The sequence below is a fragment of the Sinocyclocheilus anshuiensis genome, unplaced genomic scaffold (assembly GCF_001515605.1).
Source record: "Sinocyclocheilus anshuiensis isolate Anshui unplaced genomic scaffold, SAMN03320099.WGS_v1.1 scaffold1014, whole genome shotgun sequence".
In the NCBI taxonomy this organism is placed as follows: Eukaryota; Metazoa; Chordata; class Actinopteri; order Cypriniformes; family Cyprinidae; genus Sinocyclocheilus; species Sinocyclocheilus anshuiensis.
Genome location: NW_015540943.1, coordinates 603431 through 617862, shown reverse-complemented (window position 1 = coordinate 617862; position 14432 = coordinate 603431). Strand labels below are relative to the sequence as shown.

The window sequence follows — 14432 nt, the reverse complement described above, 5'->3', positions numbered from 1 at the left end:
TCCTTTAAAGCTTTAGAAGAGATCTCAACAACATCACACACTGTGCTCAGATTTTTCTCCTTAGCTACAGACACTGGATCTCTCACATTTGACTCTTTTAAAGCTTTAGAAGAGATCTCAATAACATCACAAACTGTGCTCAGATTTTTCTCCTACACTAAAGACTCGAGAGCTCTCACATTTGTCTCCTCAAAAGTTTAGAAGAGATCTCAACAACATCAAGCACTGTGCTCAGATATTTCTCCTTGGCTACAGACACTGGATCTCTAACATTTGTATCTTTTAAAGCTTTAGAAGAGATCTCTTCTAAACAACTTTAAAAAGTGTGCATCAAGTCAAGTACTTGAAAGGCACTAAATAAAGGGGGCACAATCATACATTCAGAGTTAAAGGCTATATTGAGAGAGAAATTATGCAGAAATAAAGAGAATGTTACTTTTTATCGGACAATGTTTATGTACTTTGGCACATAATTTGTTGTTGGAAATAATAATGTACCGGATGCCTTAATCAAAACTGATCTATTTTGTCTTCCTCATACACGCTAAGCCCTCAAAGGCATGATTTTAATGACCGAAAGCTCAACAACACGACACTGGGTTGTGATTTCACCTTTGTGTGTGTGATTAATTACGCAGTGGGTATACTCACACATCACCAGAATGTTGGTGTCAGTCCTGTTTTAGAGCAACAACTATAACATATACACTATATACAACCATAACCGAACTGACTCCATAAATATTCAGGGATCATACCCCTAGTCCTGTGTGAAAGGAACAGCAGTAGACAGCTAGTTATCTGTCAAAAGTTTTAGATGCACTCACTGACTTGTTGCTCCCATCAATTTTATTGTCTGGGTGCTTCCTACCAACTCTTTCGAGTTTGAGTCCAGGCCACGGTCTAAGTAGGAGTCAGAGTTAAGAACATGACCAGAAGAGGGTCGAATCTGAGTCAAGACAGAAACCTGAAGGGGGTCAAGTTTGAGTCAAAGCAAGTCAATGAAAATATGGACTTGAACTCAAGCTTGAGAAAGACTATGCGAGTATGGTTTTGAGTACTACAACACTGCTCTACACTCAATCAAAATCAACATCTGAAGCTTCTTTCGGTAATGAAGAGTTTGCAAAACATTGTTTTGTGAATTGTGATAAAACACAATTCACGTTTTGGATGTGAATTTCTTTGACATTTTCTTTGGCTTCCGGCATTATTAATGGGCAGGAAAGGAACTATAGTTGTCAATCCTAAATCATTGACTATAAATGTTGCCATTTCCTGGGGGCCTCATTTTAATATGCATTTACTAGCATACAAAATAAAATAGACAATAAATGAGTTGTTTTTTGTTGTTTTTTTGCAGTTAGTGATGGACTGTATAGAAATCACCTAAAAACCTCTAGGGTTTTTAAGTGGTTTCTATACATTCTGAATATTTTTCTTAGCCCCATTGGCTGATAAATTGGCAGATGTATTTTTAAACCTTAAGAAGAATGTTCAATTTAAATTGATATTCTATTTTCTTTTAAAATATGACTAAAGGTTTCAGGCTTTCGGAGGATCTTATGTCTTCCAAAATAGCGGCCCTGAATATAAATGAGCTTTCTGAAAGGATTTTGCATACGGACTGACTCATAGAGCAACAGATTGCTTGTGCTGTTTTTGGTTGAATCTCAGACACAATCCATCTTCACGATAACGTGATTTAACAAGAGTGAAGGGACGTAATGGAGAACAGGCTGAACTAGAGTCTCTAGCTAAGGAGAAATATCTGAGCACAGTGTGTGATGTTGTTGAGATCTCTTCTAAAGCTTTAAAAAAGACAAATGTGAGAGATCCAGTCTCTAGCTAAGGATAAATATCTGAACACAGTGTGTGATGTTGTTGAGATCTCTTCTAAAGCTTTAAAAGACACAAATGTGAGAGATCCAGAGTCTTTAGCTTAGGATAAAAATCTGAGCAGCAAGACAATAAAGAGATCTCCCATGTTTCTCACACGTTTCTCTCCCGTTGTCATTTTGGATTCCTTTCTTTCAGAATATTCTCATGTCTCAGTTGTGTCTACTTTTATTTCTCCTAAGGATTCTGAGACACTGTTGAGACTAAAATGAGAAATGCATGAGAATCACAACTAAGTCTCCTGAGGTTAGAAAGAGCAACCACTGAGCAATAAAATATTCCTATAATGGAGTCTTGATAGAGATTGCAGCAAGACAATAAAGATATATTCTATGTTTCTTCCACCATATTATCTGTTTTGACAGAATTTTTTCTCAAATATGTCTCATGTCTCATTTGTGTCTACTTCCATTTATCCTAAGGAATTTTAGGAGTCTCCTGAGCTTAGGAAAAGCTACCACTGAGCAATCAATTTTTCCTATGGGCAATCTCAAATACACAATGTTCTCTCGTAAGAGACTCCCGTTGTTTCGGCAGACTGCCTCATTCACTATAACCGAAGGTACACACAACTCACACTGACATTTAAGTTATGAGGCTTTCTCAAAGGTCTTACTGCTGCCACACTCCACCGAGAGAAAAGTGAGTGTTCGACAGCCATTTGTCTTCCTCATACACGCTAAGCCCTCAAAGGCATGATTTTAATGACCGAAAGCTCAACAACACGACACTGGGTTGTGATTTCACCTTTGTGTGTGTGATTAATTACGCAGTGGGTATACTCACACATCACCAGAATGTTGGTGTCAGTCCTGTTTTAGAGCAACAACTATAACATATACACTATATACAACCATAACCGAACTGACTCCATAAATATTCAGGGATCATACCCCTAGTCCTGTGTGAAAGGAACAGCAGTAGACAGCTAGTTATCTGTCAAAAGTTTTAGATGCACTCACTGACTTGTTGCTCCCATCAATTTTATTGTCTGGGTGCTTCCTACCAACTCTTTCGAGTTTGAGTCCAGGCCACGGTCTAAGTAGGAGTCAGAGTTAAGAACAGTTTGTGTGTGCTGCCTGCGTCACTCATAGCACGTGCCTATATCGTGCAATATATCGAACATGTTTTCTATCGTTATCGAAGAAGGTTTACCGTCTATAAATATCGATAACATTTTATCGCCCAGGCCTATGCTCCCCAGATCAAAACTGGCTGTTTCCAGAAAGCTCTCGCCAATTTTGTATGCAATATGCATCAGACGGTCAGTGAACAGACAGTGGGAGGTCCGTGGATGGTAAGTATGAATCATGCGCAACTCCATACGGCTCAAAAATCACAGAATGTCAAAGACTGTTGGTGCCAGAACTGTCACAAAGCCAATGAACAAGTCATAGTGAGCCAGAAAGAACAAAAACAGGCCAACAATGTATCACTCGAACCAGTCAGTACTGCTGATGGCTGCTAGTGCCTCTAATTAGCATCATTCTTTATTAAAACACAGAGATTCCGGATTGTTCTGCCTGTTTCGGCAACAGGGATTAATCTAATCATTTTATCCAGGCACAGATGAGGCTCAGTTGCTATGCACGCATACACATACAGGATGTCATCTCAGAAACCCACGGCCACACAACATCAGCAATACTGATCACTCCACAACCCTTGAAACTTGTTTAAATTTCTTTGCTAGCGTGTAATGACAATGTTTTATACTAAAAAAATACATTAATTAGCGATTAAGGCATGTGAATAAGGGAGTGGGGTGAGGGGAGAGAAAGCTGTTTGCAGGAAAGCAGGCATGTTCAATGTCTGATTGGAAGGAAGCATTAGCACAAGCTAATTACACCAGTGCTTCAGCCTACACAGGAGTCTCGTCCATCAGGAGGGGCTGCTGATCACTGATAAAACAAATCTATTGTCCTTGTTTCCAGATATAATAAGCCGGTGAAGACACTTACTTTTTTGTTAAAAAATTAGCAATTCATTTATCGTGTTATATGAAATGCTATGTCATTATATATATATACAGTGCTTAACAAATTAATTAGACCACACATTTTTTTTTTTTTTTTATTCAGATGCCCATTTACAGTCAATCAATACAATCTAATAAATTTGTTAAGCATGCAAAAAAGCATTGTCATTTATTAGGCAAATAACAAACTGAAACAACTAAATAGTCTTTATTCACACATAATAAAAAACCTTAATATATTTTACAGCCACCTTTGGCCTTGATAACAGCTTGCATTCTTTCTGGCATGGTTTTGTTTTTGTACTTTTCCACAGTCTCTGTTGTTACTGACTGTAAATGGGCATCTAAATAAAAAAAAATATATATAATATAGTGCTTTACTAATTTTTCTGCCTTTCTTGTAAAACAGTACATTCGAAGATTCATGGATAACGACGATAAATATATTTTAGCATTTGAAATATATATATATAGGACAGTGAGCTTGTGCTGGTACACATGCTGTAACTACAGTGTTATAAAGACAATCAATATTTCCAACTGATGTAGCGAATCAGCTCAAAGGGGAAATATGAATAATTAATCATAACTAGTTATAATTAATTATAAATATTTAGATCCGCTGTAAGTATTTACTTGACCTCTCAGGGTCAACTGTCTGTCAATTCTAAGTGGTTAAGGGAAATAACTTTCTTACTGTACAATACTACACATGTACTAGCATGTATGATTTGTTAAATCAAATGAAAAATGGTGTGTCTGATTGGTCCAGACACTACACTGATATAAAATCGGCACACGTCCCCCCAGACATTTGCTCCATGAGAGGTATTGACAAAAGCTTCTTGCCGAGGTTAAGCTTGACACATCACACAACAAGACTTCCTGTGTACAAAGGACTGACATCTGACAGTGCAGAAACGATTGAAGAGTAGGGGATTTTGGGTAAATACAAAATAGCACATCAGGTTAAACCTCACAAATACTTCATATATGTGTGTATGAGTGTTCATGTCAATTTTAACTGCTCTACTGTCTGTTTAAACCTGCTCTGAACAGATTGATTGACAAAGACAGAAGGATAAGAATGAAGGTGTTTGAGTGATCGAGAATGCCATTTTAGGACCCATCTGTCATGACCTGTCATCTTCCAAAATGACAGCTGAGAAAAAGTAAACACACAGTCACACACACAATTTTCATTTTGCCATGAGGGGTTGCCTAGCAACAGCACACATTCCGAGATAGTTTACGATGCTTGAAAAATAGTTCAGTGCATAAGGAGCGAAAAAAAGACAAGAGATCACGAAGAGGAAATCACACTTTAGCAGGGTATCCACTAAAGTTCAGCTAAAATGAGAATTATAGGCACAGTCGCATCTGTGAATGTGAAAAAAAAACAACTTGTGAATTTTGAATCAGTTGTGAATCATCCAGGCTGGCCTCCCACATAAAGGAAAATAGCATAGGTAGCATATCATCATATTAGGATTGTTCCTTTATTGGTCCCCAAAGAAGAAATTTCACTAGGCACAGCAACACAATAAAAATCAGTCGCTAGCGGTTCCATTTAAATAAGGATACTTCTTTAAATGTTGTTTACTATGTAGACAGCAAGGCAGCTAAGAAGGTTTTGAAACAGAGTTTACGACTGTTTTTGTTCAGTGCTTTTAAAAGTAAAAAAAAAAAAAAAAAAGTACAACATGGCCTCCTAAGAACATAACAGATTTGATAATAGTATTTCAACTGGCACCTACTAATTTAGGTTGAGATTCAAAGAGCACCTGACAATTGAGCTACGAATTGAGTAAATGAGACTTACATGACCGTGTTGATGCCAGAAAGCTGCTGGAACATCTGGAGTGCACAACCCACAATGAGAGCACGGCGTGCCGGAGGGTAGGTCAACATGCGCCAGATCACCGGGCCCTCTGAAAGCACAAATATAAATACATATTTACGTCAATATGTAGACCTGCATCAACAACCAGAATGACTCACATACTATTATAAGAAACACCACTGATAAAGCCAATGGTTTTATTTACACTGACAGTGATTAAATGGATTACATGAGCCTTGGAGGAGTCATGGGTGTAGATTTGGGAATGGATGGTATTCAGTTTACGGCCCTTAAAGCCCTTTTTATGCTCCAAAACAACCAAAAATATCAACTGGCCCAGAAAGAAGCAACACTAAGAAATGGTAGTTTGCCAAAATTTACATACTAACACACACAAACACACACACACACAATTCACAAAAAATTTTTTTTTTATTGGTCTTATGAAGTATTCTAATTTGTTGAGATAGTGAATTGGTGGGTTTTTGTTAAATGTGAGCCAAAATCATCACAATTAAAAGAACCAAAGACTTAAACTACTTCAGTCTGTGTGCATTGAATTTATTTAATACACGAGTTTCACAATTTGTGTTGAATTACTGAAATAAATGAACTTTTCCACGACATTCTAATTTATTGAGATGCACCTGTATATATATGCATATAACAGCTAATAGACAGGTTTGTTTGTATCTCCCATGTGTGAAATTAGAATGGTTGCCTACTCTCCATAAGCTGATAAGGAGGCTAATCCATGGCATTAAAATAAATAACATACATCCGTTAATACATTCAAACATTTATTAAAGGCAGCAAAGAGACTACCACAAAAAAAATCACAAGTATTGAGAAATAAAGAGAGAAAAATAATGGCATGAAGAGGAGAAAATGATACAGAAATGTCATTTTTGGGTGTATTATTCCATTAACTCTATGCTCTCACACATAAAACCCTATTGGAAGAGAAACTGTCCTGTGTTAGCATGATATTGTCAGAGGAAGCTTGCCGAGCGATGACTGGATATTCTCCAGAGACAGCGACTAGAGACGCTCATCTGATTACGGCTCCAAACTCAAATTCATGAACCACTCGGATCAGGCCTGTACAGAGGAACAGCGCTTTTTAATGAGATGCTAACTTCATTCACTCAGACATGCAATCCTTACTTTCAAACAAAACTGGCAAAACATCTGTGTGCTCTTTTAATCTAATTGCAGTGCGAACTTGGTTACCAAGCGATCATCTGAAGTCATCACTGAACACAACACATCTGTATTCTGTCTAAGATGAAGTAAAGGACCATTTGTTTTCATTATTTTTATATTTTAAAGTACACACTATATTTATAATTTTTGAAACAAAACAAAACCAAAAAAGGCAGTTTTAAAGTGTATACCGTGCAGTATGCATAAAGCCGTATGCTGTTTTTTTCCCCCTTTAATGGCTTTATTTTTATTTAGAGAAATCACCAACAAAAAAAAAACAAATACATAAAACAAAACATAAACATAAAAATATAACAAAAAAATATATATATATTTTAAGAAATCACAAAAAAAAAAACAGGCAGTTGTAAAGTGCATACTGTGTAGTATGCACTGCAGTACACTAGTATTTGAATCCGAATATAGCCAAATATAGAACATATTTGAAGAAGTGCTGTGATCAAGCCCTTGAGTTTTTCTCTTAACATACTTTACACCCTTAAATTTGCTGTCATCCTGACAAAGATTTCCTCTCCATCTCCATGGAAACCACTCGGCCAGATAGCTTCCCTCGTTGCTAATTTCAAAGGTAGAGACATTAACGAAAGCAGTGAAATGTTCACAGTTCAGCTGCTGGTGAAGAGCCTAGGTTGTGTGTGGCTTGTGGGCATGAACTGCTTTTTTTTAATGAGAAGGTAATTATTTTCCTTTTGATCCTTGCTGTCATGGAATCACCAATTATGTTCAACTGCAATGACACTAACTAGAAAAACACCTTTTTACTTAAAAGCCTCTGTAAGCAATTAGCGTGTGCACTCTTGACTTGTGTGGCAAGAACTTCTTTAAGTGGAAGTCATTTTACACATTATTTACTGTTACATGATCTCTTTACAGTAAAGAGAACAAACTCAGCAAGCACAAAAGCATTTCACAGCATTGAGTTTGGTGTCACTGGGTTACGCTGCAGTACAATGCAAATGCAAATGCAAATGCAAAAAAAAAAAGAAAAAAAGATCAGTACGAAACTGCAACATTACATTTTAGTCACAAGTACTTACGTTATGTATACAACAAAATGCAATTTTTTGTAAATGTATTGAAAGTGCCCATTTGGGAAGTTTTTATTAGAGCTCCATTCTACAATTACAGAATCACTTATTATCAATTATTAATGTCACATTATCAGATGTTTACAGAGAAAATTGCATGGCAAAATATTTTAGTTATAAGGTTCATGGAAACATTAGCAGGGGCAGTGCTAACATCATAACAATATTTATGCAGAATATTTTTAGTAATACATTTATTAAGAGTGCTTGGTAGAGCTGGTAGATTTACAAATTATAGTCCATTACTGATTACAGACTACATGTGTTATGATCTGTTCCCTTTCTGGACTACAACTCCCATAAACCCCTTAGCTGGAACTGGTAACCGGTCTCACATGTTTCCAATCAGGAGGACTATATAGGATGCACTCACACACACACTCACTTTGCTGATTATTGTTAGCCTGTCACCTTTCCCTAGTTTCTGTGTTTTTTTTTGCCTTGCCTTGCCTTGCCTCTGTGTTTTTGACCTTGTTTATCTTGTTTTTGATCGTTTGCTGCCTGCCCTGACCATTGCCTGTTTATTGGATTACTCTTTTGTCTGCCCTGGATTATACCTGTTTGCTGTTGTTTGACCCTGCCTGTTTTGACCACTCTTTTAAAACAAAGCCTGCACTTGGATCCACTACTGCATTGTCACGCCTCCCCAACGTTACAACATGATGAAAACAGTAGTTAGTAGCGTAATCAAGGTTACTTATTTCAGGCTATGTAATCTGACTACTTTTTAGATTACTTTTATATTACTTTTTAACAAACTTGTTTTAGACGTACCATTAAACATACCATATTGATATAAAAAAGCAAAGAGAAAAAAAATATATTACATTTTTTATTTTTTTTTTATTAACATCATACAATGTATTAAACATTACACAAAGGTTTCCCAAACTGGGCTTAATGTCAGAACTGCAGTGGTAACCGGCATCAAAGGACAGTAAATATGCAAATGTATTGTTAAATTATTTGAAATATTAACTTCCTCTGAGATATTTAATGTAAATTTATTTTAAGGGGTTTGGCTGAAAAAAAAAATGGAATCCCTGCATTACATGAATAAACATTAATAAACATGAAAACAACAATGACATTACATGCCCAAATTCTTCCAGATTTGAAATATTTTTGTTCAGACTTCCAGAATCAACAGTTATGGGATGTCATATGATGACAACACAGTGCTTAACAGCTATCACCAGTGTTTAGTAGCGTGCATAATTATTTTTTTCATACATGGTCTAATTGCTTGAGAGGTGCTTTTCCCCCTCAAATTCAGAAGCATGGTCTGCAATTTGTTTTTACATAATATTTGTGAATATAGTCAAAGCTAATTAGTATGACACAGTAGGATTTTTAGAAAGGAAAATTTAAAAGAGAGGGAGAATAGGGAGAATCAATAAATTACAAATAATTTACTGCAATTGTGTATATGTAATAATGTAATCCATAAAAATGTAACTGTAATCTGATTATAAATATTTGAAAATGGAATATACTCTAATTACAAGTACTTAATTTTTTTAATCTGATCACGTAATCCAGATGACATGTAATCAAATACTACCCAGCATTACAAAAAAAAAATAAAATCCAACATCTGTCATCCAAGCATTGTTTACCATTTAATGTCATGGTCACTGCCATCAGAAAGACATCAGGTGACCAAACGATCCATAAAGAAACCTATAATCGATAGTGTTGCCTGAGATCAAGTGACCTTCATTGACAACAAAAATCCCTGTCAGCAATATCTGGATCGATTCAAAGACGGCAGGCTGATCGATGTGTCATATACTTTGGAACCACAAAAAGGCAGTCAACTGCATTCATCAATCTCTAATCAAACATGTGCTCATGCTAATTGCACTACAAGTCGCTGTCAGCGTGACTGACCACTAGTGTGTCATTATGAGGGACTTCAATTGAGGGCAAGCAAACAACGAACACAGACTCTTTTCTTTCATAAAAACCATGGCAAAAAAAAACAAAACAATAAGATGAATGTGCTACTAGAATGTCTGATACCTCTTTTACATGCTTTTGCCCTAGCATCATGTGGAACGGTTTCCAGGCATTCCCATTTTCAGTCCCCATGTCAGCCTCTCTATCTCTGGCCTTGGTTAAGTTTGAGCCGCCCTGCTACACAGATGCACCTTGGCAGCTGGGTAGATATCTGAGAGTGCCCCAGGCGACTGGTTGCTAGGTTTCCAGACATGCCCAGGAGATGGAAGCGAGGTCTCACTTTTGCTTTCTCACTATTTTTCTTATGTTTTCTCTCTCTAGTATTATCACCTAGAAGCTTTGTTCATTTAGGCTATGAAAAAATGCTACAAAGAAAGCCTTTTATTGTCACATACTAAAATGATATGCAGAAAAAAACAACACAACACAGTGCATATACACCACTGAATAAAAAAAGTAAAAAAAAGTTCTGACTCACGGTTCTGACTTTTTCCCTCACCATTACGAGTTTACAACTCGCAATTCTGACTTTTCTCATAATTGCGAGCTATAAACTCACAATTACGAATTATAAAGTCAGAAAGTCAGTGGGGGAAATGGGCTTCCATAAGATACAGATAAAAACTCTATTAGTATATTTTCCTTGTTTAAAGTGTTGCATAATGCCAACAAACTTAATTAAGGTTGCTAAGTGTGTGCTCACATTTTGAACAATGAGATGCCATAGACATTACATTTGGCACAAACTTTCAGTCAAATTTTCCTGAGGGGGAAAAAAACCAAACAAGCTAACTAAAATGCAAATTCACTCTCTGACAGTTCCGGATACTTCCCCTGCTATTCACTGTCGCATAATATTCACAAGATAGCCTGTTTGTGAGAGCCAAGTAATAGTTTGGTGTAATCACAGAGGCTCTAGGCATGTGATCAAAAGTGCAAATCTTACAGGTTGGCCATTTTTATTTTTTTTAAATGTTAATTTGGTCTTAATGGGCACGTTAACAGCTATTCATTCAAATGAAAATGATTATAGCACACTGAAATTTGGCAATAATTTTCACACCAAACATTAATTTAGGTGTGAACAGGCCTATAGACTATAAGAATAGCATACTACCAAACTACTTTTTTGCAGTAAATAGTATAGGGAATTGGAATAGTTATTAGTATAACAGTATAATTGTCACATTTATAGACCTTGTTTCTGTGTTTCTCTGATGTCCTGTCCATGTTTTGGTCATTGACCCAGTTTCTGTTCCCCCTTGATTGCCTTATTCAGTTCAACTGTGTTTTATTATGTCATTAGTCCCTCATCTGCATTTGTATAAAGTCTCGCCATTCTATTCCTTCAGTTGCCGGTTATTGTTTATGTATACACTTCGTTGGTTTGCCTGTCTTCCTGGATTTCCTGTCTTTTCTCCTGTGGATTATTATTAAAGACTGTGGGTTAGTCAACTCCAGTGGCGTGCGCTTGATCTCCCGCCAGCGGGTGTGACATAATAACCAGCTCTAAGTTTAAGCGGCGTGTGTCCACACGTTTGTTTTTTCAGTTTTGAAAGTTTTCCTTTTCTTTGTTTATGGACTGTCCTGAATTCCTTCTCCTCCTGCTTGAGCAGGGAAAGTGATCTCTCGAGGACCATACAAGACTGTTCCTGGAAGTGGCTCATTACACCAGCTACCCGGACAATCTTCTGAAGATAGTCCTCAGGAGAATTTCGCTGCCTTTGTGGAGTGGGTACTGGTGAGAAACAAATCCCTGTTCACCGTCGAACTTGAGGAAAATCTCACCAGAAGTCACGCTTTGGTGTGTGTGGGTGGCATACACCTTCCCAAAAAGCCCCGTCCATCACGAATTCCCACCCTCTCCATCTGTGGAGTGGATTCACTATGGGTCTGTCAGACTCCAGCTCCACTGTGGTCGAAGGATCCCTGGTCTCCACCTCTGAACTCCAAGGCAAGAACTCCGCCTCGGCCAATCAACCCAGCGGCTCCACCATGGCTCCTAGCTTACTCATCTCCACCATGGCCCGTCAGTCCACCAGCTCCGCCGGGCTCCCTCATCCCTCTGGCTCCGCCTTCGACCTGCCTCTGGAATACACTCCTCCGGCTTCATCCCTCCGCCCCTCTGGCTCCGTTGGGCTCCTCTCTCCAGCTCCACCTTGGTCCTCTGTCGCTCAGGCTCCACCATGGCCTTCCGGATCCCCACCTATGCCTCGGTCACCTGAGCCATCTGCTCCGCCTTGATCCTCCAGATCCTCCCCGTCGCCCTGGCTCTGCGGCTCTCCGTTTCTGCCCTGGGCTCCTCTCCTACCTGCTCCGCCGCTGTCAGTCGGCCCTCTGGAGTCGTCAGCCCTTCCTCCACCATATCTCCTCCCTCCATCTGCTCCACCGTGGGCCACCTTCCTGGCTGTGGTCTGGGTCCCACCTGGCTCCTCCTGCTCCGGCTCCCTCCTGTCTCCGTCCTGGCTCCTCCCTCTGTCTGATCCACCCTGGCTCCTCCTGTCTTTGTCCTGGCTCCCCCCATCCGTCTGATCTGCCGTGGTTCCTCCTGATTCCTCCCTGGCTCCTCCCTCCATAGTCACCGCCCTGGTCATCTGCCTTCCTTCCTGCCGGCCCTTCGTCATCCCGTTACCATCCCTGCTCCCTCCTCCTCCTAAGTCCCTGCCTTTGGTGTTTTGTTACAGCGCGAGGTCGCACCTGGCCGGAGGGGGGAGTACTGTCACGTTTATAGACCTTGTTTCCCCATTGTTCCTCCTTGTTTTGGTCATTAACCCAGTTTCTGTTCCCCCTTTATTGCCTTATTAAGTTCACCTCTGTTTTATGTCATTAGTCCCTCATCTGCATTTGTATAAAGTCTCCCCGTTCTGTTCCTTCAGTTGCCAGTTATTGTTTATGTATACACTTTATTGGTTTGCCTGTCTTTCTGGATTTTCTGTCTGTTCTCCTGTGGATTATTATTAAAGACTGTGTGTTAGTCCAACTCCTGCGTCGTGCGCTTGATCTCCTGCCAGGGGGTGTGACAATAATAGGTTATTAGTTCAGCCACTGGTTGATGCAATGGCAATAATGTGGCATTCAGCAGACTCACCCCTATTTCCATTGTTTCTTCTGACTAATTAATAAAAGTGGCAAAAGCCTAGAACTACAATTAAAATAAACAGGAAGTAGGTAGTATGCAGTACTGTGCAGTACTAAATACTAAATAGAACACTAGAATCACATTTCATGCCTAAACATTGTATTTTTTAATCATCAATTTTATGTCAGTGCTTTGATTTAATTTCCACTGACTGAATTATGTTCCTTAAACAGTATATTATACCAATATTGTCAACATTTCCGACCACGCAGATATACAGTGGTATAGAAAAGAATCACCCCCCTTTAAAATAATCACATTGTGTTGCTTTGCAGCCTGAAATGAAGATGGACACAGTTTTTGTTTTATCCAGCTGTTTTTATTCAGTGCAACTTATAACATTCAAGTGAAAGAAATAACACCAACATGTCAGAAAAAAAAACAATGAGTTGGAAAAAGGATTACCCCCTTGTGTCAGTATTTTGTTGAACCACCTTTTGCTTTAATTAGAGCCTTTAGTCTGGTGGGATATGTCTCTACTAACTTTGCACATCTAGACTTTGAATTATTTGCCCCACTCTTCTTTGCAGAACATCTCAAGTTCAGTTAAATTTGATGGTGAGCATTTGTGGACTGCAGTCTTTAAAGGGGTCATATGATGTTGCTAAAAATAACATTATTTTGTGTATTTGGTGTAATGAAATGTGTTTATGCGTTTTAAGGTTAAAAAAACACATTATTTTCAACATACTGTACATTATTGTTTCTCCTCTATGCCCCGCCTTTCTGAAACGCGTAAATTTTTACAAAGCTCATCGGTCTGAAAAGCGAGGTGTGCTCTGATTGGCCAGCTATCCAGTGCGTTGTGATTGGCCGAATACCTCAAGCGTGTGACGGAAATGTTATGCCCCTTACCATATTGTGATGCCGTGTCCCGGAGCGACGTGACAAAAAAATTAAAACCCATTATAAACGAGGCATTTGTTGCATACAGTGGGGACATAATTACGGATTATAATGACTTATACTGTCTTTTTACGCGTTGCGTTGCATCGCGCCGCGTAAACATAAAACCATGTCTGCATTTGTGATCGGAGAAATGACAAACAACAAGCGCTACTCTACACTGCTCAAAACTCACGTTTGAATCAACAGTGGCAAATTCTTTAAAAATGAAAGTGTACTTACAGACTGTGAGTCAGAACAGGCGGCATTGTAGTCTACTCTCCCAGGTTCAGGAAACATTCCTCCATAAAATGCGCTGCACACATCTGAATATTTGGGTCGAACTGTTCTGGAACAGTGTTGTAAATACAACTTAACCACTGATTTCTAGTCGTGTCCTCTTTTGGAAGG

At 38.6% G+C, this 14432-nt stretch overlaps 1 protein-coding gene across 1 annotated transcript in view; it reads right to left on the bottom strand.

Moving 5' to 3' along the window:
* Positions 1-14432, bottom strand: part of LOC107689721 (proton myo-inositol cotransporter-like) — a 56515-nt gene that overhangs the window by 18037 nt on the left and 24046 nt on the right. Inside the window, exon 4 of the mRNA XM_016487852.1 lies at positions 5700-5808. Coding sequence (XP_016343338.1) covers positions 5700-5808 — 109 coding nt within the window. The remainder of the gene's footprint in view (positions 1-5699; positions 5809-14432) is intronic.